The following is a 26354-nucleotide window of genomic DNA, read 5'->3' as shown; positions in this document are numbered from 1 at the left end:
CCGTAGGGGAAACCCTGAAAAAGAAATACAGTGAAATTATTTTCTTTGCATTCGTTAATACATATTAAGCACTAAAATTCTAATACTTCATTGACCACAAAGCACAGTTTAATACCATACACAAATGACTCTGGTAGCAACATCGAGAAATGGATAGAAAACAGCAAGTATCCTTTCCGTAGCTGTCCAAGTACCCACACTTCAAGTGGTTGATCTCATGCGGACTAAATAGTAAATGAAATACAATTCAATCATTAAATATGGTACAGTACTGTAAATTTGTTTAGTTTTGCGATGGTATATTTCACGACAAGAGGTTTTCGTAGTGTTTAAATGCCCCTTTGAAGTAATTCTGTAGTATAGTAGTGATACAAAGGAGACAAGTTTGCCTTGTCATGAATTTGTGGCAGAGAGGTCACAGCAAAAATAAAACCAATGCTAAGTATGTCATGATCTATGGCTCGAGTACATGCCGTACTGAACAGGTAAAGGATTTACGGATCAAAGAACCCCTTCTTTCAAGTGGTATATTTGAAAAACATACCTCTGGAATTTGGTATCGTAGGCAACCATGTAATTGGAGTCCACTTATCCTAAAACTGTGACTTACACATTAACATAGCAACGTTTCTAATACTGTCGTCTACATCATAGTACACGATAAATCAGTAATGTAAACAGAATACAAACGGCAACCAACATTTGAACAGTACTTGCATTTGGGCCACGCCTATATTAAGTCTAATTCTAGCTGTAAAATCTGACCGTTTACACGAACATAATTATAATAGGCGGGCAAACGTAAAGGGGAGGGGCAAAGATTTTTTTCAAACGACTTGCCTTCTCTCCGTGGTCTGTGAAGAAGATTCCGTACAAGAAGATTCCTACAGATCCCCAGATCACCGTGAGAAGTAGAGGGAAGCGCCACAGCTCGGCCATTCGCTATAAGAACCCCAAGAAGGAGAACATGTCTAGTTCTTAGCGGTTATATATAGACTACCTGGATGGATAACATAATCCCACACCTGACACTGAAACGTCTTCCATTGGTCTACCGCCAGTAAACGCAACACAGACAAATTCTATTTGCAAGCAATTTTAAAGTCTATTTTGATGGCGTTCAGATGATTATTCAATTGAAAATATATAGTGATAAATTGAAATGGACAAAGTTGTGACAAAGAATAATTCTTGCGATTAAAGCGTCCGAAGTATTTCTGCGTTTTGATGTGGTGAGCCGGTCAAAGGTCAGCAACACTTTCAAAACACGGAGGAGCTAGGGGCACAAAGTCCGATGGAGAAAGTTAATCTTTTTACTTTCTCTACTGATGTTACCAGTATTAGATAAATGACAACGTACAATCATGAGTGGAGGAAATGCATAAAGCGCAGATTTTCTCCAGCCAAGTTTTTAAGTTGTCAAGTTTACGAGAGATCATCAGAGACAGTGACAAGACCGGTTTGGCTTTGGCAAATGGTGTTAGAACTGTGGCAGCAAACATGTCATCTTTTCCTGACAATTCGCTTGGGGACATTCACCCCAGAGACTTGAGAAGTTTGATCAGAAGCGGGAATATGCATGGCAGATCTACATCTGGCATGTGCAAAGGTACACAGATTTTAGTTTATACCTGGTGCACGTTAATGAGCCAATAATAAAGCAAACTAAAACTCTTAAGTCAACACAGTTTTGGTATAAAACCTGGTTTCCCAGACCTATCCTTAGTCACTGACGAAAGACAGCGGATGCTGTCAGAAATGTCTGACTGTTTCAAAATTTTATCCAATTGCTTGAGTAACTATTTTTGGCGTATCTAAAGTCAACAAACAAAAAATATATATGTAACGTTATATAGATAAAAGGCAATGTGAAATGTTAATAATCATCAACCGTGACTTGAAAGCTAGGTAAAGGTTACATATATTCTGAATCAATACGTGAAAGCAGTTTACAATATAACACACATTGTATTTATCTTATTCCATCGAATAGGCCGTACGCAGGCCAATATTGCCATTGTACACAAGTCCTTGGCGCAAGACTTTGAGAAGTTTTGTCAGGCAAATGCAGGGCCACTCCCTCTCCTGTACATGAGCAAGGTTGGTGAATATGGAGCACCTCCACTCGCTGAGGACTCAGATATCAGGTATGAAGGCACCAATTGAAACGAATAGTTTCAATCAACTAATAGCTGGTGTGTTACGCCGAAGGGCGGTTATACCGGCTCCATAGATACAGATACAGATACAGGCAGTGTTGGTCATGGTGTTGGTTATAACTTTCACAAAGAAAAAAATTAGATTAATTAGCTAAATGGTGATCTAAAACCCACGACACTGTGATGACAATAGAATAATATGGAGTGCTGTAACATTATAATGTGGAGATATGTATAATCATTAATTTGATACCAATTTCTGTTGTTTCAGAACTGATTGTGCCCTGTACAGTGTGTACAGAGACGGTACACTGACAGAGAAGGTTGGAGATCTGTCCGAGTTCACAGAGCAGCTGAAGGACATGGTGACCTACTACCTGGGCTGCAGCTTCTCGTTTGAGGATGCTGTCATGACAGCGGGCGTTCCCGTCAGAAATGTGGAGCAGGGGGTCAATGTGTCCATGTATGAGGTTGGTTTAATCATTAATTAATGATAATTTTAAAAAAAACAATGGTTTCTATTGGTCAGAAATTACCTGTGCAATAGCAGCCCTTCTAGTGCTGAATTCGTGCAAGGTCTACAATAACGTAATACACATGGGCAACAGATACATATTTGCTCCACACTTGCATTTATATAACTTATACGGAGTGCCTTGGAGTGAAGTATTGTCTTTATATTGTTTGTTGTAACATGTGCACAATGCATGTTTAATTTTGTGTTTCTCATATACACAGCACAGCATTGTGTTGGGGTGAAGTCTGCCATGCTTGTTGACTGTTTTAATTATAGGAGCACAAAATTTGGTATAGAAAAAACAGTCATCACAGGATATATTGTCAGCAAAGAAGTAGTAGTATATGTCCAGTCTTTGATTATCTACACTGCTGCAGGGATCCCTGACACGGGTGGGCAGCAGTTGGCCAGTTTTCACACTGCACTTCCAAGCAGCTCTATTCAACGGGTCTGACATGTTTGTGGGGCTGCAGACTCCAACCAATTGAATATTGATAACTTTTATCATTTCAGTCCAATATTCCATGCCATCCTGTGGGTCCTTTCAAGTGCAAGATGTTCCTCACCATGCGGCCTGTTCCCAAAGACAAACTAGATGTAGTGTACAGGATCACTCACCACATGCCTGACGTGCACGGAGCCCCCATCCACATTGGTGATCCAGGTAGTCATAAACAAATAATGCTCCTTGTTGTCAAATCTCTTTTGAAAAAAAGGAAGAAATTTCAAGAGACTGAGGAAAGAGGTCAGGTGATTAGAATTTGAATAGCCTTTTGAATCATCAAATATATATAGAGAGATCGAATGACTGAATCATGAATGACTGATTTAGGAGAATTCTTACACTCAATTCAGCATCATATATGAGTCTCTCATTGTCTATCATCCATTGGATGAATTGAGTTGTCAGGACACCACAGGCTAAATGGTATCCTGGGGTTATAAAAGCTCCCATGTAATATACCGGTAACTCAACTCAATGACCGTTTTATGTCCGTCTTTCAGTGTTAAGAATATTTTTACAGTTGTAAAGATTTCATTTGCTATTTCCGTACACAAATGAAGCATTTTACAACAAGCTTTCATTTCAACTTGAGAAGGATCAGACGACCGATCTAAAGTAAGCACTTTACTTTGTGTATGGAAATACATGTAGTCAAGGAGGTTATATGCTTTCTTACCTTTCCATATTGTAGCAACAATAGGAATCCCTAGCTTAACAGCAGAACACCTGGGAGGTGATGTGCAGTTCCAGCCCGGGGATGTTCCAGTGTTCTGGTGTTGTGGTGTCACTACCATGCCTGCAGTTAAGTCTGCAAGTAAGTCATTTATCTTGAACGTTTTTCTTTTTGTTTGTCTTCTTTTCTCTCAGGAATTTTGGTATTGATCACTGAAATTAGTTCACTGTAGTGACTTCAACTTAATGTGGTAGACGATAGTTTTAGATACAATTCTCAGTTTTGATAAATGTATCATCAACTATCAACTTTAGGAAGAATAATGATGATAGTGTTTACTCCATATTTCTGGCTGCAACAGTACTATGTGTATCTCATGCTCATTATAACCTCGTTGATTAAACCTGTGACAAAGAAGAGTTTTCATTGATATCAACAGAGATGTTTTTCATCATGTCCAATAGAGTCTTCACTAGCCTTCACTCACTCACCTGGATGCATGTTTGTTGCTGATGTCATGGCAACAGTTCCTACGACAATGACATCAAGTCCAGCTGATACTCCCAAGGTTGTCCAGGTATTCCAGGAACCCCTGCTGTATAGTGCGGCATCAGACCTGGCTATTGATCAAATACAAAGGCTGGAAAAAGCAGTACAAGCCGATCCTGGTACGATTAAAGTTTCCACACCGAATAGTATTTTGAAATAGAAGTTTAAAACCAGAAAAATGAATCACCTTTTCTTCGCATGGGAACTGGTAATTTACAGTTGTTACTCACAACCACTAGTTTCAAATATCACAGATTAAAACTTTCTACTAACCCTGGCTTGCAATTAGCCTTCGGGCATGAGTTTACAAAATAGAGAAACTTATTGTTGTATAATACTATGCTGCATGGTTTCTGGATATCTTATACAAGAGTTGTACTTTGCAATTAGCTATTATATTGTCTGTAATATCTGTCCACTATATTTGTTTATGCCCTTCAGGTAAGAGAGGCATTGGTCACCTTCACATCCTGGGGGAGTTACTGAGGTGTGTCCTGGCCCTGTCTCATGCCTCCTCCGTGGCTGTCACAACTGGCTTCCCCTGTCACACAGGTACAATATTTTTTTCTGAAAGAGATCCATCATCTCATTGCGTCTATCCCTTAGTCTAACTATTTGACCATTGGGATATGAGATCTCACAACCAGTTTTCTTCACCATTCTCGTTTTACTGTCAGTCTATTCTCTGATATCCTCCCTTCTTTTCCATTGCCTTCTCCTCTTTCTTCCTCCCTGGACGGTTCCTTGCATGATAATTTTGGCTAGTCCTGATGACCGTGACAGGTGGCCAAACAGCTTTTCTTTTCTTTGCTGTGGTTAGGAGGTCTTTGTAAAGAGGTCCAAAGAAGACACATGACATCAGTCAGACTGAACAACACACTGACAGGCTTTAGAGAAATATACAAATGTGTTGATGGTAATATATATGTTGGAAGGGGCACTAAAGTCAATTTTCACTTGACTTAATAGCCTGAAAATAGAAAGAAGAGTGCAAAAGACATCATTGAGTTTTCTACTGTGACAGAGTTGACCCCACCAGAAGAAAATGATGGCCCTCCTGGTGCTGTTGCTATGGCATCAATGCTACAAGCCCTGGGGAAGCAGGTTACCATGGTGATGGATGCTAGCAGGCTGCAGCTGATGAGGGACATTGTGGAGGACTGTGTACAGGCAGGTGTGTCAGAGTGTGTGTATGAGAGTGTGTGTGTCACTGTGAAAATGGTCTCAAACCAGTTTAGCTCACCGAAGAGCTACTCTCCCACTGCTTGTGATAGAGAAGACAGGTGCTATAGACAGTATTTACAGGTACATTTTACCGGGAAATTCCCCCAGCTCTTAAGTACAATGAAGCTGTATGTCCCATCCTATAAGGACTGCGACACTTTCCAGTAGCGTGCATGTCAGGCGAGTGACAACATCCAGGATTCAAACTCCCAACCTGTTGGTCCAAAGGCAGGGTTGTGAACCACTTTACACATGTGTACTTGTGATGGTGATGATATAACGTTTTCATATCACAATTGGGGCAAAACTAACCAGTACAAATAAAGGAGGGGAGAAATGCTGCAAGAATTGTTTTTGAGAGAAGTTCACAATGATTAGATGGTTGTTACTAAAGTGCTTGGCATCATGTCTTTCAGGTATCCTAAAAGAAAGTGTGGCAGTCCTGCCCTACCCACCCACAGATGGTACAGCCGCAGACAGGGAGGCTGCCCTACAGTTCCTCACACATGACGGAGACCTCTCAAGACCCAGGTACGACCACCTGGTGGCCATAGAACGGGTCGGGAGGGCAGCTGACGGCACCTACAGGACCATGAAGGCCAGGGACATCTCCTCATTGGTCAGTCCCATTGACCAGCTGTTTGAACTGGCCAATGAGACCCCAGGGATAAAAACTACTGGTAAGAATTCATGTGCACATCATAACATACTGCTTTTTTTTTCAAGCACTGTAATCAGTCGACGCAAAGGTACATTGTATACATATGTGAAATAAAGAAAAAAACTGGATGTGATAATTGAATTCTGTGCAATTTCTATCATCATTGCTAATAGACCAATCCCATAGCCCCACCCACTTCCATCAAAATGTAGAAATGCAAAATAAAAACATGAAAATGCAGACATTTGTCGGACATGCAGCCACTCTCTCATTGGTTGTACATGTACTACTAATTGCCAATCTCTCATTGGTTGAACTGATAATTGTGATTGACAGTCAAGATGGGTCTATTGTTCTGATTTGTCCTACAGGAATAGGAGATGGAGGTAATGAGTTAGGGATGGGGATGGTGCAGGATAAAGTTCATCAGTTCATCACCAATGGACCCGACATCGCCTGCACAGTACCAGCAGACTATACCATTACAGCAGGGGTGTCCAACTGGGGCGGCTGGGCCATTGCTGCTGCCCTGTATGTGCTGAGGGCCTGTCCTATCCACGACCGGTACCTCAGGAGGGCTGTAGGCTTCCCACGGGATCCTGCCAAACTTCATGGTGCTGTGCCATCAATGGAAACGGTTAGTACCTGATTTGTTAGCCTGGAGTCCAGCCTGGTTAGGTTAGGTCCATTCCAAACGGTCGCTACTCTGCCAACAAATACTCCAGGCTACTGATGTGTGACTGTACATACAGTTCTTCAAAAAGTACATGTACTTTAGCTGTCTTGTAGCTTGATCTGGGCTTTTGTAGTTAGTTATTTCTAACTGGGAATTGTCAAGTGTTGTGAAACATCGGAATTGTTTTATCATGTATCAATGAAAGTTCATCCGTGACGGTAATCGACATTTCATATGCTATTTCTTTGCACAAAGCAAGGACTTGCACAAAGTAAAGCGTTAATGAACAAGCTTTCGATCAGTCCTTCACAAGCCCAGATCATGTGACATTCATGTAGGCTTTGGATCATTTCAACTTGACAAGGGTCAGAATACATACTGATCGAAAGTTTGTTGGTAAGTGCTTTACTTTGTGTACGGAAATACAAAGTAAAATCTTTATAATATATCAATATTATTTCCACTCGTTGGCTATCTTACTTTTGGCTGGGATGATGAGTTGAAATGACCTTCATCAGAGATTCTGACATATTTCAGAATGTATTGTGAATGTATTGATATATTCCCTCCATTGTTTTACCTGTCAGGAAGAGAAGGTGATGTCAATCATGATAAAACACGGCCTCCGAGACGGGATGACAGCTGAGCTGGGATTGGTCGTAGACGGTCTGCAGTTCGCTTCTGAGCATGGCCAGATAATGAAGACCCTTAGGAGTATCCTGGGCCTGGACTAGTTAGCAAAAGATGTCATTGGGATTTTCAACCATACTTTGGATACTTTATTTTCTCCATTAGCTATCATACAAGTAAGTAGCTAATCTTCCTGGAGTACAGACTTATAAATTTGAAGTTAGCATCTAGGGACACTGATATAAAGAAGAATGGATTACTTCTTGTCTAAGGTAAAGGAATTTTAGACCAGATGGCATAAATTAATCCCTTGGACTGATTTTATAGTTCTATTTCCCTTCATTACATTTTTGGTCTCCTTAAATAATGATTGAGAAAGGGTTGAAAATGCATCTTGGCCTTGTTATGTTAGAAAATGTATATGTATTAGCTATGAGCCATATGACATAATAGTGAGCAATCATATTTATGATTTCTACATTCTCAAGTGGAAATTGTTAGGTGTCAAGTTGTCATCTACATGAATGTAAGAATGTACTCTTTACAATCTAATGAATACATTGTCAGTTGAAACTTTGTGCAATCTATTTGTCACTTTCCAGTGAAAAAATCAAAACAAATTTGGCTACTACAGCACGGATAAGAGGTTTATATGACTAATTTTGCAGTAGTATGATTCCAAGATGTTTTACAGAATCTTTGATATGAGTATCAGTATTACTGTGATATGAATACTCAAACAATATTTTATCATTGCAATACATTGTGGTTTACTACCGAATCATGGGCTTGATTTTATGGCATGATTTATTAATAAAATACTTATTACATACATTGACACTTTCTTTGTTCCTTTTCAATCTTTCTTCCCAGCCAGTTACTAGTATTTGTTATTGTATATAGAGCACATTAACCTCTTAACATGCACATTTTACCCTTCTTGTTTTCAGTGAGAGTGCTTCTTCTATCATGAACCTTTGGTTGAACACTGTACAGCATCAGCAAATGGCCCTACCACAGTGTCATCAACAATACATCTGACCCACACGTTATAGTCAAGTCCAGCCCCTATCCTTTCAGAAAACACATGGCTAGTGAAGGGGAGAATCCATGGCATATAGCTTGCTTTACCCTGTTCCTGAATCCACACTTCATATTTGGTGTCCTTTGCATCAAGGTACGGCAGGTTCCAGGGTGGTTGCCATGACAACTGTAATCCAACATGCCCATCAGATGATTGAACAGTCTGGCATGTGAGATCAACAACCTGACCTGGGTACATTTTCTTGAATTCGTCTTGACATGTACTTTGCTTGTTTGTCTCTGCATCTTCAAAAGCAGTGTGTACAGTCTTAAGAAATGACGGTATATCCACCACAGTGTCTTGATAAATCCTAAAGAGCCATTCTGGATTCCTGCAGCAGAGATGTCTTGGCACTTCCTTACTTCTTAAAATGGCGTCTTGCTTTGCTGGGTCCAAGTGTGCGATTCCTCCCAGGTCCCAAGGATTGTCTGGATGTGGGATTGTGTTTTGTTGTTCGGTGTTCCTCCATGCTGTGTATGTTAGCTTCATACCCGGCAGGTTGGCTAGTGTTTTGTATGGTTCGTAGTGTTCTGGGTTGACAGCATAAGGAAACAGCTCTACCACTACAGCACCGGGAGGCAAGAACATGGCCAATGTCAAGAACGACCCATGCACTCCCACTAACATGGATGCCTTTCTTATAACTGCTATTTGCTGAGGTACAGTGTGTGACTCCATACTCAGTGTAACAACCCTCATGTCGAACTCCCTTGCCAAAGCAATTGTCACATCCACTTCATTCACGATCAACCTATTTAATCTACGTGAGAACAGTACAATGTACTTTGACTCTGTATTGTCTGTTTTCTCTATGCCTAACCTGGTACATACAAAGTCTGTGAATTGCGTGATCTCTCTAGCTGTGACTGTAATGTTGTCCTTTGGTCCTTGTGGTACCTTAAAGCCATACTGATACCAAGTTGTTGCCTTCGACAGGCCGACATGGGCATTGGTAAAACAAGCCAGTTCTTCTGAATTAACCAGGTCTTGTTTGAAAACAAGGTCCTCAGTTGAGAACATCTGATAAAGGTCAACGAACTCTCCAGGTCGCCAGCCTTCCATGACGACTAGTCTAGTGTTGAGATTAAACAGATCAAGATCACTCGCTGTAATCTGCCGAAGGGTGGAATAAATAGGAAGAAGATCGTCGTGAAAAACATGCATCAGGTTATCTGGATTGAACCTATTGAAGATCAAACTAGTTCTTGGGTAGATTTTGACTTTCTTGAACTCTCGTAGTGCAGAGACCGGAAGGTCAACGTACTGGAAATACTGCGTGTTGTGGTCGGGAACGGAGGACAAATCCACGAGAGCCGGTTGGAAGCGGTTGTGGATTCCATGGGTCATGGTCTGTTCCCCGTGGAAGAACACAAAGTGTTGATGTTGAGGGGAGAAGCAGAGGTTGGAGAACTTACACATCCTGTCGGTGTTGTTGTCTCCCCAACACCACACTGACGACCCCTGTTGGACATAGTCACGGTCAGGAAGCTTGGGAGGTCCTTCTGTTGTGAGAAGAGAAAACAGCACATGAAGAAAATAACAATGTTTGATTGAATGTGACTCATCGTCATTGTCGCTTTGTAAAGAAGCGGCAAGGATGCGGTCCCAAAGGTGACTGACTGAGTCTGATATTTGCAAAAAACTAATAATATTTTGAATACCAATACCAGTTTTCCTTCAAAATGTAAATACAAAGAACTTCAAACCTTAATCTTGCAAATTGATTGTGGTAGCTGCAGAAAGATTTTAATCTGAATTTGAACTTTTAAATGTTCTTGACCCCAGGATATACATTTTGTAAAAGAATATGCAAAAACACTTAGAATGAGATCTGACATTATCACCTGTTGACTTCTCTGTATTTTGCTCACCGGCATCGGTAGTGTTTCTACACTCTTGTTGTCGAAGTCTGAGGTAGTCTGACAGGAGCACAGCGAATCCGACAGTCGTCATCACCCAGGTAACCTTCAGTATCATGTCCAAGTTCAACATGACTACTGTGTTGATGGAACACCTGAAAGGCAAAAACAATAGATAATCAGATATCAAGTCTAAAACAGTACGGTACTTTGTTCTCCATCATACTTATTCATGTAACGTTATATACATGTAACGTTATATATCATAATGCAACTAAAGCTCGCTCGTATCTAGTTAGGAGAACGCCCCCCTCCCCCATTATCACAAGAAACTTCATATGTTTCGTTGCAAAAGTAAATCTCACAACAAGTTTGGATGGAAAAGTGTTGCAAAACTGTTTACCTTACTCATTTTAAAATAACATCTTTGCATAACACTCGACGGAACATGAAAAACCAAGTGGGAAGCCTGCACACGTTTTTACAGCTCCTTCAAGTTTCAGCCGGGTCAGAGGTTGAAGCCGAACACGGTTCAAAAGTGTCATCTAGCGGAATAAGTATGCATTGCAGCAAAATGCAGGGTCACCAACTTTCGAGCCTCCCCGGGATAAGAGGCTCTGCTTTTGCCATACATGGAAACCTCTTGGCTTCAATAATATGTACCATATATGGTAGCATACCGCCCAGTCTGGAAAAAGGCTTGCTTGCTCGGGGCAGCGTCTTTGGAATCTTTTTGCCCACTCAGTGGGGACATCTGGCGAGATAAAGAAGCATTGCAGGACAACAAATCGTCCTGACCAATCCGACCAATCGGCGTCAAGCACGACTGCGCAAGTTTCTCCCACGGAAGCCCTCAGGAAGCAGTGTTGGTGAAACTGAGCAACATGGCAGGCTGTTTGAAAGCTTCCGTGTTTATCTGCCTGGTTACTTTCCTCGTAACTTGTACTCTGGTGGCGACCAAAGAGTTCGGGGTGGTGAACACCGTGCCTTCAGCAGAGTTTGAAGGATTCATTGGATCTCCCAGCACCCTGACAGCTGTCTACTTCTACAAGCGACGTGAGTATATTGATTCGTGGGGGCGGAAACTTTTGAATATACAGTAGTCTGTATACCCAAGTGAGGTAGTGTGTGTGTTTTGTAACACCATTGGTATTATCCAACAAAAATGTTTTTAATAGAAACATCGTTTTGGACAGAAACATTGTTTTGGACGATGTCTTCGATAGTCGTCAACAGAAATCACGACGAAATATCTTCAATGTTATTATAATCCTGTGTAGAAACCACGCTTTTTAACAGTTAATTATTAACGTTAAACAACTCCCTCTTCCATATGGTGTCAGCTTCAACAACATTGCTTAATTCTGTGAACTTTATTTCCTTACTATTTGCTTCAATGGCAGTGGCACCCTGTCAATGGCCGATAAATTACAAAATAGAAATACTTTGTTGAGTTTGTTCGTTAGTTCTTACAGTTACAGTTAACGTTACGTCACATAAATAAAATAAGTCATAATCCATAAAACTAATTATATAAAAGAAATACCTCCTGTAAAGTCAATTAAAATGGATACATTTGTGAATTATCAAACTAATGGTAGATTGTTCCCATTGTTTGAAATGAAAAGTAAGAATTAATTAGACCCATGGAAATCACACGGGATGATAAACTAAAAAAAAATTGAAAAAAAATTGCTGCGGGAAAAGGACTGCAACGGAGGCTATGTTAAGCCATAGCAGATGCTATAGGGTTGATTCAAATTATGATTTTACCATACATGTATATAATAAAGTCAAATTATTCAGACTAATCAAGACCATATACTGTCATCATATAGCATGTCAGTTTCAATTTGTTGCATTAGCTGTTAGCTCATTTAATATAAAAGTACACTGTTGAAATTGCTAAATGTAATCTTATCATAGTGTGTGATTCAATTTTCCCTTCCTCTAACAGAACTGCAACGACTGAAAAACTTCCTGCAAGCGTTCAACTCTACTGCAAGCTTCATGAAACTGTACCAGGTGCAGTTTGGAAGGGTAGGTTGGAAATGTGAACATGTCTCTTGTGTAATATTATATATATTACATTGTGTATATCAATTACCAGATGCACAGCATAAGTTTCGCAGTGGTTTTATGTTTGCAGTTCTTGCAGTGACCGTTTCACCACAAACTTAAAATCACCGGTGTTACAGCATGTGACTATAACGCTATTGTGAACTTAATACCACCACGAGCAAGTTCCATTTTCTTCTTATGGTATATAATGATGAAATTGAATCACCCCAAACTTAAAGGCATTCACAGTATCTTACTATTGATATAGTAGTATTATTATTATTGCAATTAGCCTATGGGCATGAATTTGCAAATAAAAAAGTTATATAATCCAGCAATTCTAAAATCTAGAGTAGACTTATTTCATCTACAATTTCATCTACAATTTGCATCCATGTCTGGGTGTGTATTTGACAATTATGTCATCCATGATTGCCGTCTATTTTGCCTCATGCAGGTAAACTGTGACATCGACCCAGTGGCCACATACTGTGACAAACCTGATGTAGACCAGTCAGTCTTCATCTTCAGGTGCGTACCATGGAGCTATCTGGAACTTATAATTAGTTCCTATAAAACAGTAAAACTGGTAGTCAATTTACACTACAGTGTTATGTAAATTCAACATGTACTAGTATGGTAGGGTGACTCTTTAGCTGGTCAGAGCTTTTGGTTAATTATGTCCAGGGGAGTTGGGGTTGGGCTAGTCGGCTTGCAGCACCTCTGTGATTATTTTAATCTATTCATTATTATAATGATTGTAGGTTATTAATGAAAATTATCCTGTTGGGCCAGTTTTTTCTCTTTGCCCTAGGGAATTAACCACGGGTTCTGGAGTATTTCCCTGTTGTAAATAGGCAGCACATTGATAAGTCCTTGGGGACTAGAACTGACAAAACAGCACAATGTTGTTTAACACTAATGTAAACTAGAGCTGACAGTATCAGAGTCTTTTTGTATGGAGTGAAGATTTTAACTTACGTATTGTTTCTTCCCCTGCAGAAATGATCATGTGGCGGCAAAGCTTGCCCTTGACACCATGTATGATAAAGACTCCATCGCATCCAACATTTTCCAGTAAGTTACAAATGAAGTAGTATATTGCCCGAAATCCAAGGAAGGCAAATGTAATTTTTCATTACATCATGTCATTGATGTCATAAAATTTTACATTTTACAATCATCGTTTTTCATCATGGTACTTAGAAAAAAGTTTGATCCTACATGACACTAAGTAGTATTCTAAAACACCCCCAAAAGCCAATTCATCAATACCCTTGTACTACTGTAAATGCAGAAATGTTCGCAGTGGTTTTATGTTCACAGTTTTTGCAGTGAACTCTTTACCGCAAACTTAAAACCACTGCGAAAAGCCGTTCTATTGTGTGATCGTAGCGCTACTATTGTTTTGAACGCAAACACGAAACCACCGTGATCACTCCATTTTCTCTCTACCGCGAAATTAAATCCCTGCGAACATTTCTGCATTTACAGTACCTTGATATGATGAACTTCAGTCCTTGATTATAGTCATGTGTCAATGAACACCCTGTATTTGTCTGTCCCAGAGTTATGCTGTCATCAGAGGTGCCTGTACTACAGTCATGGATAGACCTGAGTCACCAGGAGCAGAGGTACATGGGGGACAAGGACATCATATTCAGCTGGCAGAAGGCTATTGGAACATATGGTGGGTTCTGATTAATGTCATTAGTTCTTCAAGATCTAGACAATTATGTCTCATAGACCTGATACATACTGGGAAAATTTTCTGGATGTACGGCGTACATCGCCTTTTTTCCTGGGTGTGAATCGGCCGCGTATGTCGTATAACAGGCATTTTTATGGCCCATACAACTTCCTTGTACGTTCACCTTGGAGGTAACGTGCAACAAAGTTGTGCGGGCCATAAAAATGCCTGTCGTACGACGCGCGGGGCCAATTCACACACAGGAAAAAAGGCGAAGCAAGTTGTCGTATGTCCAGAATATTTTCCCAGTGTGTATTGGGTTATATTCAGTAAAAATGTAAGTTTACAGTCTAAGTCTCATGGGCCAATTATGAAGCATTGGCATTTGGTTGATACATTTTTTGACATCCAAATAGATATTGCATCCTTATTAGTTAAAAGATTCTGTGCATAAGACTGTCTATAATTTTATACGATGTTGAGATGTATTCCAAGGTGCTTAACCATTACATCCCTGAAGGGCCCAACAGTGCATCCAACTTAACATAAAAAAGGTGGGAAAAGCTAAGAGAATTCTCATGTACAGTCTGTACAGTACTACCAATATCAAATTGTCAAAGTCATGATCACTGACTCCTTTTTCTCATTATTTCTTTCTAAGAGCACAGAGTGTTCATGGAGTTTGCCTTTGCCTATGGCTCCACCTACAAGTTTGCCTTCGCAACAAACAAGAAAGTCGCAGAGGATGCTGAGCTCAGGTAACTTTATCTTCCACATTTCTTGACAATTAAGTGATCATAGATATGTTTTTGTCCTATAGCTGTTAGCAGTGGTTGACTAGCACTAGATTTACTTTTATCTTGCAACTGAGACAAATCTAGTCGACGTTGTACCCCTGTAGAGATGCTAAGATGGTGAAAGAGCCTGCCCTCTGGGTCCTGCACTGCTCCGAGGAAGAGAAGACAGCCAAGACATGTCGTCAGACCAGATTTCGGCTTCCAATCGTTCTCTCGGATGTCCTGGCTTTTCTGAGGTCCCTCAAGACGCCTTACTATGTAAGTGAGAGGACATTCACAACTGAGCCAAACATAATGCTTGTGAATAATATTTGTGGAACTTTGCGAGTCTCGAGCAAATTCAATATGTCTTAAACATTCATCAGACATTCTTGTTGTTTGTGATTTCATTCTCCGTCATGTGCATTTTATTTTTATTGGAAACACTTTGGTTGGTGTCAGCTCTGTGTTTTCACCTTGAATCTGTAGCAGTGTGTTTGAAGTTATTTCTTTGACAAAGCCTAACACATACCCACCTTCCAACCCCTGATAGGTGGACATGCCGCTTAACCAAGAGCTCACTCCATATGAATCCATGAAGCTAGACCTCGTGTATGTGGTAACAGACAACAGTAATGAACACGAGGCCAGAGAAATGGCAGACAAGCTGGGCAAGGCCCTGAGGGGGCAGGCTGGAGTCATCCTGCTCAACATGTGAGGATTTTTACCTTCGGTTATGTTTTTGGGCTGTGTGTTTCTGTCTGTCTTTATGTTTGTAAGCAGCATAATTCAAGAAGTTGTTGATGGACCTGTATGATATTTGGTAGGTATCTGGTATTGATTTTGTTTTGGACATCCCATGGTCATGATTTTTCAATGGTAGATAGCTCTTGGGCTAGTAAAGAAGTAACATAGGTTTGGGTCCCTTAGCAGTTTTTTTAAAACTCCGGATTTTGTTTGAGACTGAAAAGGGGTTGACCTATTGCCGTGACTTTGTAAATGTAACGTTAACGTGTGATGTGTAACAATGTATTAATTCATAAGTAACTGTTTGATTGTCTGAAAGTTCCTATTCAATGAAACCCGGATTCCATGAAAAGGATATGAACGATTAGGACGACAAGTACAGAGTCATCTTATTTCAAATTGTTCCACATTCAAGTCTAAGGGTACACTATATATAGTTGGTGATGGTTAACACATGTATGTGTATCCCTGTGCAGAGACGTTGTTTCTGAGGCCACACTGGAGAGCTTGGCTACAGACACAGAGAGGCTGAAGGAAGTACCTGTTGTTGTAGCACAAATCAATGGTCAGGTAAGGCAGTGTCGGTATGACGTATTGGACTTTATGTCATACCTGGGCCGTGAAAAATGTTTGATATGGGTGTTCCGCATCGTGTGATAATTTTCTGTATCACACAAGGTTCTGCTTGCATCACACGGGCTTCCATAGAATATTTAGAATGTATTTCAAGTGTGCCGGTTGCGCCGCTGTCAAAAATTCAAATACCTGATTCGGAGGTTGGATGTTGTTACAATTTTTTTAAATCTAGGACACAAAACTCGTCATGTGTTTTTTTCGGGTGGGTATGACATGAATAAAGTACAACATGGCGTATTCCGCATTACCCTCGGTCCCGGCCCTCCCACGGGTCGCTCCGGCCGTCGGGCGATACGACCTGCAGTGAGACCGGTACCTCGGGTGATACGGAATACCCCATGTTGTATTGAATTTCTATATTTCTGTACTTGAAGCCTTTGGCTATGTCAAAACATTATTCTAAACGGCCTTCATCTTACTGGTAATGTAAGAGTTACTATGATATATCAGGAATACATTTAGTCAAGTATATACAAATTTTAGGCACGGGGTGTTGGGAGCTAAAATATCAAGTGTTATTCTTTACTTAACTTGATAAACATTAATTTTGTATGTTCAACTCATTTTAGGTTAGACTTATATTGTGAACATTTCTGTCTGTAATCCTTTTCTTTGCATTATTTGTGAGAAATGTTGAAGAACTTTTTGAGAAGGTTCCTCTTTCCATGGATGTGATTAGACCCAATGTAATTTTCTGACTATCAACAGGACAACCTGCACTTCATGCACCACTTCAATGAGGGCCCGTTGGTGGAGGATCTTGAAGTGTTGATTTCTGAACACAGACAGACTGCCGCTGAGAGAAAAAGGGTCACTCAAGAAAACGAGGAAGAATTTGATGTACCAGGTACCCAATTGGCTCTGCCTAGAAGTGTACTTTATTTATTTAAGTGGTGGTTCTAACTTTAAGCTAACTATTTCAAGTACTTAATAATGATTTGTACTTAAGATATTGCAGCCACATACCAAGAGAACTTATTTTGGCAATGAATCAATAGTTATCTGTCAGGGCTTATGGAAATGGTTTGACATTCATTATAGTGTGCAATTTTTTTACTTTGCAGCTTTTTCGGAGAATAGTAATAGTCTTTCTTGGGAGGTATGTAGTCTGTGCCCACAGAAGGCATTTTTTCTTCTTTTTTGACTGCTAATTTGATTTTTTTCCTATTTTTTCCATCAGTGATTATTCTATTTTTGCCCTTTTTTGGCAAATGTTCAAAGCTCTTTTTTCCTGTTAATTTGATTTTTGATTTTTTCTATTTTTGCTGTCAATGATTGTATTATTTTCTCCTTTTTGGTGAATGAACGATAGTCTTTTTGGGGAGGTACCGGTATGTAGTCTTAGCCCAAGGAAGGCCTTTAAACATTTTTTTGAATGCTAATTTGATTTTTTAAATATTTTTGCCGTCAATAGTTGCATTTAGTTTTTGCTTTTTGGGCAAATGATCATATCCTCTTTGGGAAGGTATGTAGTCTATGCCCACATAATGCCTTTTTTCTTTCTTTTGACTGCTAAGTTGATTTGTTTCCGTCGATAATTGCATTATTTTGAAGAAGTACAATGTACTGAAAAAAACAAATTCATAACAAGAGAACTTCTTTTTAAAGCACAGCAATGACGCAAAAATAGCCTGTCAGGGCTTTTGAAAACGGTTTGACACTCATTTTACAATTTTTGCTCTGCAGGTTTTTCGGAGAATAGTAATACCAGTAGTCTTTCTTGGGAGGTATGTAGTTAACGTCCACAGGAGGCCTTTTTTCTTCTTTTTTTGACTGCTGATTAAATTATTTTCTATTTCTGCCATCAATAACTGTTTTATTTTTTTCTATTTTCTTTTGGCAAATGATCATAGTCTTCTTTTCAAGGTATGTATCGTTTTTAGTATGCTGACAGAATGCCTTTTTTGTTCTTTCAACTGCTAATATTCAATTTCTTTTCTATTTTTGCCAGTGATGAATGTATTCATTTTCTGAGAAAAATCTTTATCTTAGTATCAAAACATTAAACTTGAAAATGTGGCTCCAAGCCGCTCCATGCTATATTCCTTGAAGTTCTGTTGAAGCTATTTGTTGTGCTCTGTTGTGTCCTAATACTGGTTTATGAACAGTAAGCGACGCAATAGAGACATCTTTGAAAGCTGACTCCAATGTTTTATTCTGCTGTCTTCATGGTCTGTATAGCAAAGTGATACAACTTGCTACTTGCTAAAGGTTACAATCAATATGCCTGATGATAAAGTGGTACAAGCTACTTAGGTGACAATCAACATGCCTGATGATGAAGTGCAGAAGCTGTTAACATCTAATTTGAACCTGATACTAGTAATATATAAATCTCAAAACACTAACTCACTCATTTGCCATTTGTCAAAAGGCAACCGTTTTCAGACTGGCACCGGAGCAGTGTGATGTCAAACTTGTAAATTTTACGTTCAACTTGGAAGTTATTGGACCCAGTGTGAAACTTTACGTTAATTTTACATTCAATTGAAAGTTATTCTGTATCTGTATCTTTATAACCGCCCGTTGGCGTAACACACCACACTACGCTGGCACGCGGCGCGGCAGCAGCTGGTTATATTACTCTGATTGAATGGGCTGTCTCACCTAGTCTTTGCACATCTGACTGCAACCGTTCTTTAAAGCTATTTAGTGAGAATGCTCCTGCAGTATTGGACCCTCTGTGAACACTATTCCCTTGTTCTGCTACAGAGGAAGAGATCCAGGATGATGTAGTGGCGGAGGCCGTGTACCGTAGCAGGTATGCCCAGCTGGACCTGACGTACGCACCCGCCCTGACGGACAAGACCTTCCCAGCCACGCTGAAGGAGAAGCCGCTGGTCGTGGTGGTTTTCTACCTATCATGTACGTCCCTCACAGTGATCACGGACCTGTCACTCAAAATACAACTTCTTCCACTCATTGATATTATCCATGTTCTGTACATCATGTCCAACTCCTATATATATATATATATACATTATATTAACTATATCTGCCTACATAGGTCAATTTTTTTGTACTTCTTTCCAAAAATGAGATCAAGTCATCCATACATGACGATGATATAATTCTTATACTGTTATTGATTACATTTTGTAGTTCTAAATGTAGCATATACTAGCTTTGGAGTATTGTAGTATTGGTGTTACCATGCATCGTAGTTCATTCTTACCTTATCGTCTGTACTAGAAGAAATTAAACTTGTAGGTCATTCTGCACCAAACAGTGACTGGTTTTAGTTGGCTATATCCTCAAATACACTCTGAAGATAAATAAGGTAAAAAACATGACAGTATATACAGCATAAGATGCCTTGATTTAGTGAGCTATAACAGGGGACTTTCTTTGACAGTTTTGTCTGCCCCCTATGTCCATATTACAGGGGACCCAAGGTCAGCTGCATTCCTGGGATCCTGCTCTGAGGCATCCTTGGCTTTAAAAGGTAAGAACGTCCACATCACATCAAAAGACAGCCATTCTTGCCTTAGCCCTAAGTTTGTATGATATGCTTCAGTAGGTCTTCTGAAAACATGACAAGCTACATCCAATAGTAGTAAAGTCATTTGATAGTTTTAGGGATGGTAGTTAAACGATTTGAGTGCGCAAGGATTTGATTTGGCAGTAGGAAAAAAGTCGAGTGTTTGCGAATTGATTTTAAGTTTGCAGTTAAAGTCAGGGGGGTAAATTTTTTAGGCGGGCAGAAGACAGAACAGGAATTTTTGCAGTGTTTTTTAGTTTGAAGAAGTGTCCTTCTCAAAAACTGCAAACATAAAACCTCTGTGACAATTTCAGAATTACAGGACTAGGAATGTGACAGCATTGCTTGATTCACAGTCATTGAAAGTTTGACCTAACTACTTTTTTCCAACAGATGACACGTCCAACAGCAGCCCGTTGGCCCGCGTGGCGTGTGATGACTGGCCAGATGTGTGCCAGCTGAACAACGTGTCCAGCTACCCGGTCACTAAGGTGTTCCGTGATGGTCAGTATCTGAAGGACTACACGGGCATGCTGGATACAACAGCTCTGGTCAACTTTGTCAAGCTGTAAGTATAATCCTTATGATTCTCTTCACTACTGAAAGATTATGATCTTGTGTATAGATCCCACAGTTTCAATGACTGAACACGTGTTTTTCTCGATTCAGCATTTTTATACTCATTGTATAGAATATGAGTTTATTTGTAATGGTCCCTAGATGCATATCATTAAGCTAAAAAATATGATACACACACAAACAACGTCATGTATTATGGAAAGAAACTTAAGGTGAAAAATGTTAGTTAACCGTTTTGAACCAGTGTTTTATTAATTTTTCTCTTCATCCCTATCCACAGAGCCAATATTGCAGCTAAGTCTTTTGGTACCATGTACCTTAGTTCCCGCCCAAGGAATGACAGTGAATACAAATAAAATTCCAGAGCTGTAAGGTCAGGCAACCACCTGGCACAGGCAACCACCTCCAGTCACAAGCCACATTAAAATAGTCCCGTCCATTTTTACATAGTCGTGCGCAGCAACCATTTTTCCTCAGTCCCTTGAGTGGTTGCTGAATCCAGGTTTAACTATCTGTAACGTCATTATTGGAAAGCCAACTGTGATAACTTATTTCGGCGTCAGGCGATACAACCTGTGGTTTGGCCCGTACCTTGGTCGATACGGAATACACCATGTTGTATTCTATATTTCTATATTTACAGTCTCCAGTTGCCAGCACCAGTAGAGCTGAAGTCTGTGGAAGAGGTGACAAACTTCAGAGAAGATCTGTTGTCAGCAGGGGCCACTAACACAGCTGTACTGGGACTGATGGGTCAGGATGATCAAGCTGGTATGTTGTTGAACATCCTGTATACTTCTGATTCATTACACAGAATTTTTATCACCAGTAACTGCAAAGCTAATAGATTATCCAGACCTTCAAACATTCAGGATACATGACGTAGAATATCTATTGTTTTCCCCCAAAAAATAAATGATTATGTAATTGATATTGTATGATGCTCTGAAGCAAGGTGCACTGTGATAAGAAATGCAAAAGAAATGAAAACTACATCTTAAATGCTTTTGTTTATTTCAGAAGTAGAGACTTTCACATCTGCGGCCCGTGAACTGCAAGGAGACTTCCTTTTAGGCCTGGTTAAAGACAAGGCACTGGCACAAGAAGTGTGAGTTTTATGGCATGGTCTTTTTCATTGTACGATCGTCATGCGATCGCAAACTGAGGAGGTTCTTGCAATGGTCATGCATGTGTTGTATACAGTACAGCTGCCCTGTTACTGAAAGGCTGTCTCAGATCCTTAAAAATTGGCAGTTGGTTCTGTCACTGACTGCTGTAAAATTGTACAATATCAAAATTGTATGATGTTCTACAATGAATGTGACCACGCTTTTAAGGTTGCTCGTAGTCAATCATTTATGTACTTGTTCAAAATGTGTACCAAAAATGTAGCATTTATGTTAAGTAGAGGTGTAGTACATTATGAATTGCAACATCATACTACTAGATTATGTTGAAATAATTTTTTGCTCTTGCTTGTTTGTTCCAGTGGTGCCATGTACGGCTCCTCAGTGCCAGGTGTGGTAGTGGTGAAGAAGGATGACAAGTACCAGCCCTTCAAGCCTTTCTCCGGCAAGATTTTTCACAAGCCCAGCCTGGTCAAGTTCATCAGGCTAGCCAGCCTTCCTATATTCGTAAGTAATGCCCAGGGGATTTTTGTGTAATTTTGACAATACTATAGATCACATTTAATAAACTACTCTTTTTTATGATTATGGAAATTTACAATTTGAAAGAGATATGTTAGCTACATGTATGGTGGGAGAGTAAGCATGCAATACAGTGAAAAAAGAAGATTTTTTCTATGTTGGAAGAAATGTACAGCATGCAACTTGATACAGGATTAAACCTGAGATTATGTAATACTACAGTGTGTAAGCTGCTAAATGTTCAACACAACTTTTGGCTAGAGTGACTGTGTATGATGCAGAATTCACTATCAAATTCTAGATTTACCCCAATTATAGAAGCCTTAGACTAGATCCTGTAGTGTATAACTTATACTTGTTGATAGTAAGAAATCAATATCCTTATACTATAAGGATATTGATTTCTTACTATCAATAAGGTTAACCTCTTTCTGTGTTTTTTTTCCAGCCTGAGCTGACCCCAAAGAACTTCCCTTCATTTTTCATCCAAGACAAACCATTTGTGATTCTGTTTGGTGGGAGGGGAGAAGAGCTGGAGTCTATTGGTCAGATTGCTGCTACGGAAGAACTTCCTGTCATTTTCTGCCAGATGAATGTGTAAGTGACAGCCTCTCTGAAATGTTTGAATAGAGTCCTAGGAAAACTTGACTCCTTTTTTGTAGAATATTTGCTCCATTTACTTCAAAAACTTTGAGTGCTCAGAATGTAACCTGGGTAGAACTCTTGTACAGTTATGGGTTGTTAAGTGGGTGAGAATAGACCAATTCCATAGCCCCCCAAACACCTGTCAATAGGTACAAATGCTGCATGAACACATATTAATATGAATATTTGACAGACGTGGAGCCACTCTCTCATTGGTCGAACTGCTAGTTGCCATGCTATCATTGGTTGAGCTGCTAATTGTGATGAACAGTCAGGATCTGTATTGTCTTCAACTTTTCATCAAATTGAACTTAAATGTCTGTTATGCCTTTGAAATGCCCCAGAGTCAACAGTGACATGTTCTCGAAAAAACAAAACATGAAATGAAGATACTAAAACTACTGGATGAAGCATAGAGTGGTAAATATATCATCTCTGACTTGCAATCCTCTCCAGGTTCAGTCCAACCTCGTTAGGGGCAGAACTTCTACAGCACTATGTGCCAGACGCTGGTCTTCCTGCTCTGGTCATGGTGAAACACAAGACGGTGAGAATATCTTTTTAAAGGACACAAATTTATTGTTAAAAAAGACCTTGACTTGTGATCTCTCAATCTTACAATGTGAGAATCAGAATTTGGCTTAATAAATAGACTTTTGTAACAACAAATTCTCGCTATTGCCATTGAACAGAGCCATTCCGAAATCAAATAAATTTTATTACATTCTGGGAGGAGATAACCCTTACTGTGTATAGGTGAATATATCTAAGAATCTTTAGACCTTATAACCAGTCCAGTAGTGTAAAGAATATCTTAAACTTGAAAAGTTGATTTATTAGTATACTTGTACTTAATAGGCTAATTCATTTGTATCCACTTGTTTGTATGTATAGTCGTACTTGTCGAAGACCTTATGAAAGTCACTGTTGTTTAGATAAAGATTAAATTGTATTCCTTGCAGGGAGGAGTGTTTGAGTACCCCTACCCTGATGACCTCTCCAAGGAAAAGGTAACTGGCTGGGTTCGTGGCTGTGAGAATGGTGACATCCTGGCTAACAGTGAGTCCAATTTTTTTCTCTCCCACAACTTTTCCAGCATGTTTATAATCATCATGTACATGTACGATAGATCTTTCATTCGTATGAACACAAATGATAGAGAACTACTAACAGTAATATAAATTTTTATTTACAGCTTTATGCCATCTGAGTGTTGTTAGTCTGGGAATAATGAAAAATATTGTATATTTGTCCGAGGGGACGTCCCTAACCAAAATTAGGTACTCATCTTCACCTGAGTTGAGTGAGAAAATATGTGTTAAGTGCCTTTCCCAAACAAAGGGGCCTGCTAGGGATTTGAACCAAGAACCTTTACATTCTAAGTCAACCCTAAACATGAGACACTTTACCACCTGTGTCTCCCTAGATGAGCTTCAGGAGGAGAAGTGGGGACCCATGATGCCTGGCTACGACTTCCTGGCCTTCATCGACGCAGAGGGAGACTCTGCCAAACAGAAGACAGAAGCTCACCATCACCACAAGGTGGAACACGACGAGTCGGAGGGGTACGAGCCTGAGGAGGATGAGGTGCCAGAGGAAGAGGAGGTCCCTACTGAAGGCTCCAGGCTCAGCAAACCTGACGTCAAAGTTCACAAGCACAATGAGCTTTGATGAAGATAGGATACAATGTTAGCCTGGGTACCATCCTCCGTAGTTACTGCTTAGCTTTTTGCTTGTAGAATGAGAGAGCCAGCGGAGGATGGTACCCAGGCTAACACTGTGTGCCAGCCATGTAAGGACAAATCAGTTTCAGTCAATATTTCCCAAAGTAAACGGAACAAATTGTTACTATCAACTTATTCATTTAACATCCATAAACATTTAGCATGTTATAGTCACCTATGGCACATGCCCTGGCAAGGATATTGTAGTAATACAGAAAATATGGTGATCTCTTCTGGGCTCTTCCAAATTTGAAGTTGTTGCAATGGGAAAATTTAGATGACACTGGTTTACTGCAGATACAATGTTGATGGAATATCATATTGAACTTCCAAATACATAGGGGATCAGAAATTCAGAATGTAACATTCCGCACAACTTAAGGTTCAGGAATAACAGAGTTTTAATGCTCTGGCTCTAACAGCCTGGTGATCAAACTGGTTTTGTCTGAAAGTTCCTTATTTTCTAGTCAATGATGTAGGAATTGATAAAGGTTAAGAGAGAATTTCTAGTTACTAGCACTGATGATGAATAGTGACAATTTGGTTTTGATGTAGGATGATATTTGGTTGTACATTTTCATAATACAAAAACAGGGTATGTATTTATTCCGTGAGGTGGACATATTCTATATTTTTGGACTCTGAGGTGTTCTATTTTACAGAGAAAATTGGTATGTTTTTCAAGACTTGTCCAAAGTTTGTTTTCCTTACTGGTGTTATATTGGTATCATAAGGGTATAAGGATTAGAAATACGTATTACTTTTATTCATAATCTGATCGTGTGTATTTTGTCGTTGTCTTCATTTTCAGACAGAAAGAAATAGTAATGCATGTACATGAAAGATGCAGCATTTTTTCAGCTCATATGGTGCCCTCATGTACATGTATGCTGGTCTCACTACCCGGAAATGTAACAAATCGGCAAGACAGTTAGATGGTGCTTTTTCCAAATCAAAGAACTTGTCATGCAACTCAGGTGAACAGCCATGCAAGATTTTTCTGTTTCTGCATAACTATGTTAAGATATGTCTTATGATACATAAACCATAGGAAATGAGGCTTGCATTACCAAGGCGTTACTAGGAGCATCAATCATAAGTCTACCTAAACATCATGAACTGTCTGTTATCTATGGGAGGTGAAAAAGAGCAAACTGTAGTTGATATGTGTTTGTGTAAGCCTTGCCAGTGTCTGTCCTATATTCTGGGAGCAAAAATGTGACTTTATCATTCCCTGTATCAAACTTTATATTTTACCATACAAAAAAAAAAGATATTGGAACAGCTGAACAGGTAACAAACATATTTTTACAGACATGGAAGTATTGAGATGCTGCAATAAAGTGGGTGAAAGGAGTGACGTGGTTCCACTTGTCTTGTGATAATAAGGAGGTCATCTTTCTGGTTGTGTATTCATGTTTCTCTGGTAAAGGGAAACTGTTACCTGGGCACCATCCTCTGTAGTTAACGCTGGGTGATCATTCTTTAAACTTCAGTACGCTAAGGTAGCTGTTTGGAACCAATTTTGTATTGGTTATGAGGTTAGCCAGCTGCTGAGTAACTACAGAAGATGCTGGGTACAGGGCTGTCTCCAGCTTTGAATTTTTTCCGTCCCACTCATTGTATGGGAGCTTATGTTTTGAATTTTTGTTGTTGAATTGGTTAATTTAAGCTTACGAAGATACATGTACATTTTCATGTCATAAAATTCAGATTTTGGGACAGACAGGGAGAATTTTTTTCTGTAACAACAAGCAAATTGCCGTCCTTGGACAGAGGGACGGGTCCTGGAGACAGCCCTGGTACCCAGGCGAGAAAAAACGCCCTTA

General features: G+C 39.7%; 3 protein-coding genes across 7 annotated transcripts; 2 read left to right on the top strand and 1 right to left on the bottom strand.

Annotated features, from left to right (window-relative positions):
* The first annotated feature begins 1257 nt into the window (after positions 1-1257).
* LOC136439014 (D-glutamate cyclase, mitochondrial-like) lies at positions 1258-8432 on the top strand. Of its 2 annotated transcripts, XM_066434110.1 has the most exons (11): positions 1258-1609; positions 1994-2147; positions 2431-2629; positions 3190-3340; positions 3873-3995; positions 4319-4522; positions 4845-4955; positions 5428-5577; positions 6044-6307; positions 6660-6925; positions 7552-8432. In XM_066434110.1, exons 1-11 carry the CDS (start codon positions 1378-1380, stop codon positions 7696-7698), a joined length of 2001 nt encoding a protein of 666 aa, XP_066290207.1. In that variant the 5' UTR covers positions 1258-1377; the 3' UTR covers positions 7699-8432. The 2 variants fall into 2 exon arrangements, with proteins under 2 accessions (XP_066290207.1, XP_066290208.1); XM_066434111.1 differs by lacking the exon at positions 1994-2147.
* On the bottom strand, positions 7486-11167 carry LOC136439015 (protein O-linked-mannose beta-1,4-N-acetylglucosaminyltransferase 2-like). 3 transcript variants are annotated; one of them, XM_066434114.1, is made up of 3 exons: positions 11015-11167; positions 10550-10692; positions 7486-10180 (listed from the first exon to the last, which is right to left on the bottom strand). In XM_066434114.1, the coding sequence occupies exons 1-3, from the start codon at positions 11080-11082 to the stop codon at positions 8562-8564; spliced, it is 1830 nt and encodes a 609-aa protein (XP_066290211.1). In that variant the 5' UTR covers positions 11083-11167; the 3' UTR covers positions 7486-8561. The 3 variants fall into 3 exon arrangements, with proteins under 3 accessions (XP_066290211.1, XP_066290209.1, XP_066290212.1); XM_066434112.1 differs by having other exon boundaries at positions 10523-10692; positions 11015-11125; XM_066434115.1 differs by having other exon boundaries at positions 10523-10692; positions 10941-11076.
* A 195-nt stretch (positions 11168-11362) lies between these two features.
* Positions 11363-25882, top strand: LOC136439012 (thioredoxin domain-containing protein 16-like). 2 transcript variants are annotated; one of them, XM_066434109.1, is made up of 20 exons: positions 11363-11593; positions 12495-12577; positions 13056-13129; positions 13601-13675; positions 14167-14288; positions 14950-15046; positions 15190-15343; positions 15618-15778; positions 16288-16381; positions 17156-17294; positions 19160-19312; positions 19833-19892; positions 20322-20496; positions 21151-21278; positions 21531-21615; positions 21997-22141; positions 22605-22753; positions 23258-23348; positions 23764-23860; positions 24228-25882. In XM_066434109.1, exons 1-20 carry the CDS (start codon positions 11422-11424, stop codon positions 24470-24472), a joined length of 2499 nt encoding a protein of 832 aa, XP_066290206.1. In that variant the 5' UTR covers positions 11363-11421; the 3' UTR covers positions 24473-25882. The 2 variants fall into 2 exon arrangements, with proteins under 2 accessions (XP_066290206.1, XP_066290204.1); XM_066434107.1 differs by having other exon boundaries at positions 21528-21615.
* The last annotated feature ends 472 nt before the right edge of the window (positions 25883-26354 follow it).

The sequence above is a fragment of the Branchiostoma lanceolatum genome, chromosome 7, assembly GCF_035083965.1.
Source record: "Branchiostoma lanceolatum isolate klBraLanc5 chromosome 7, klBraLanc5.hap2, whole genome shotgun sequence".
Lineage (NCBI taxonomy): Eukaryota > Metazoa > Chordata > Leptocardii > Amphioxiformes > Branchiostomatidae > Branchiostoma > Branchiostoma lanceolatum.
The sequence above is the reverse complement of the archived record's forward strand: the minus strand, read 5'-3'. Positions and strand labels throughout refer to the sequence as shown.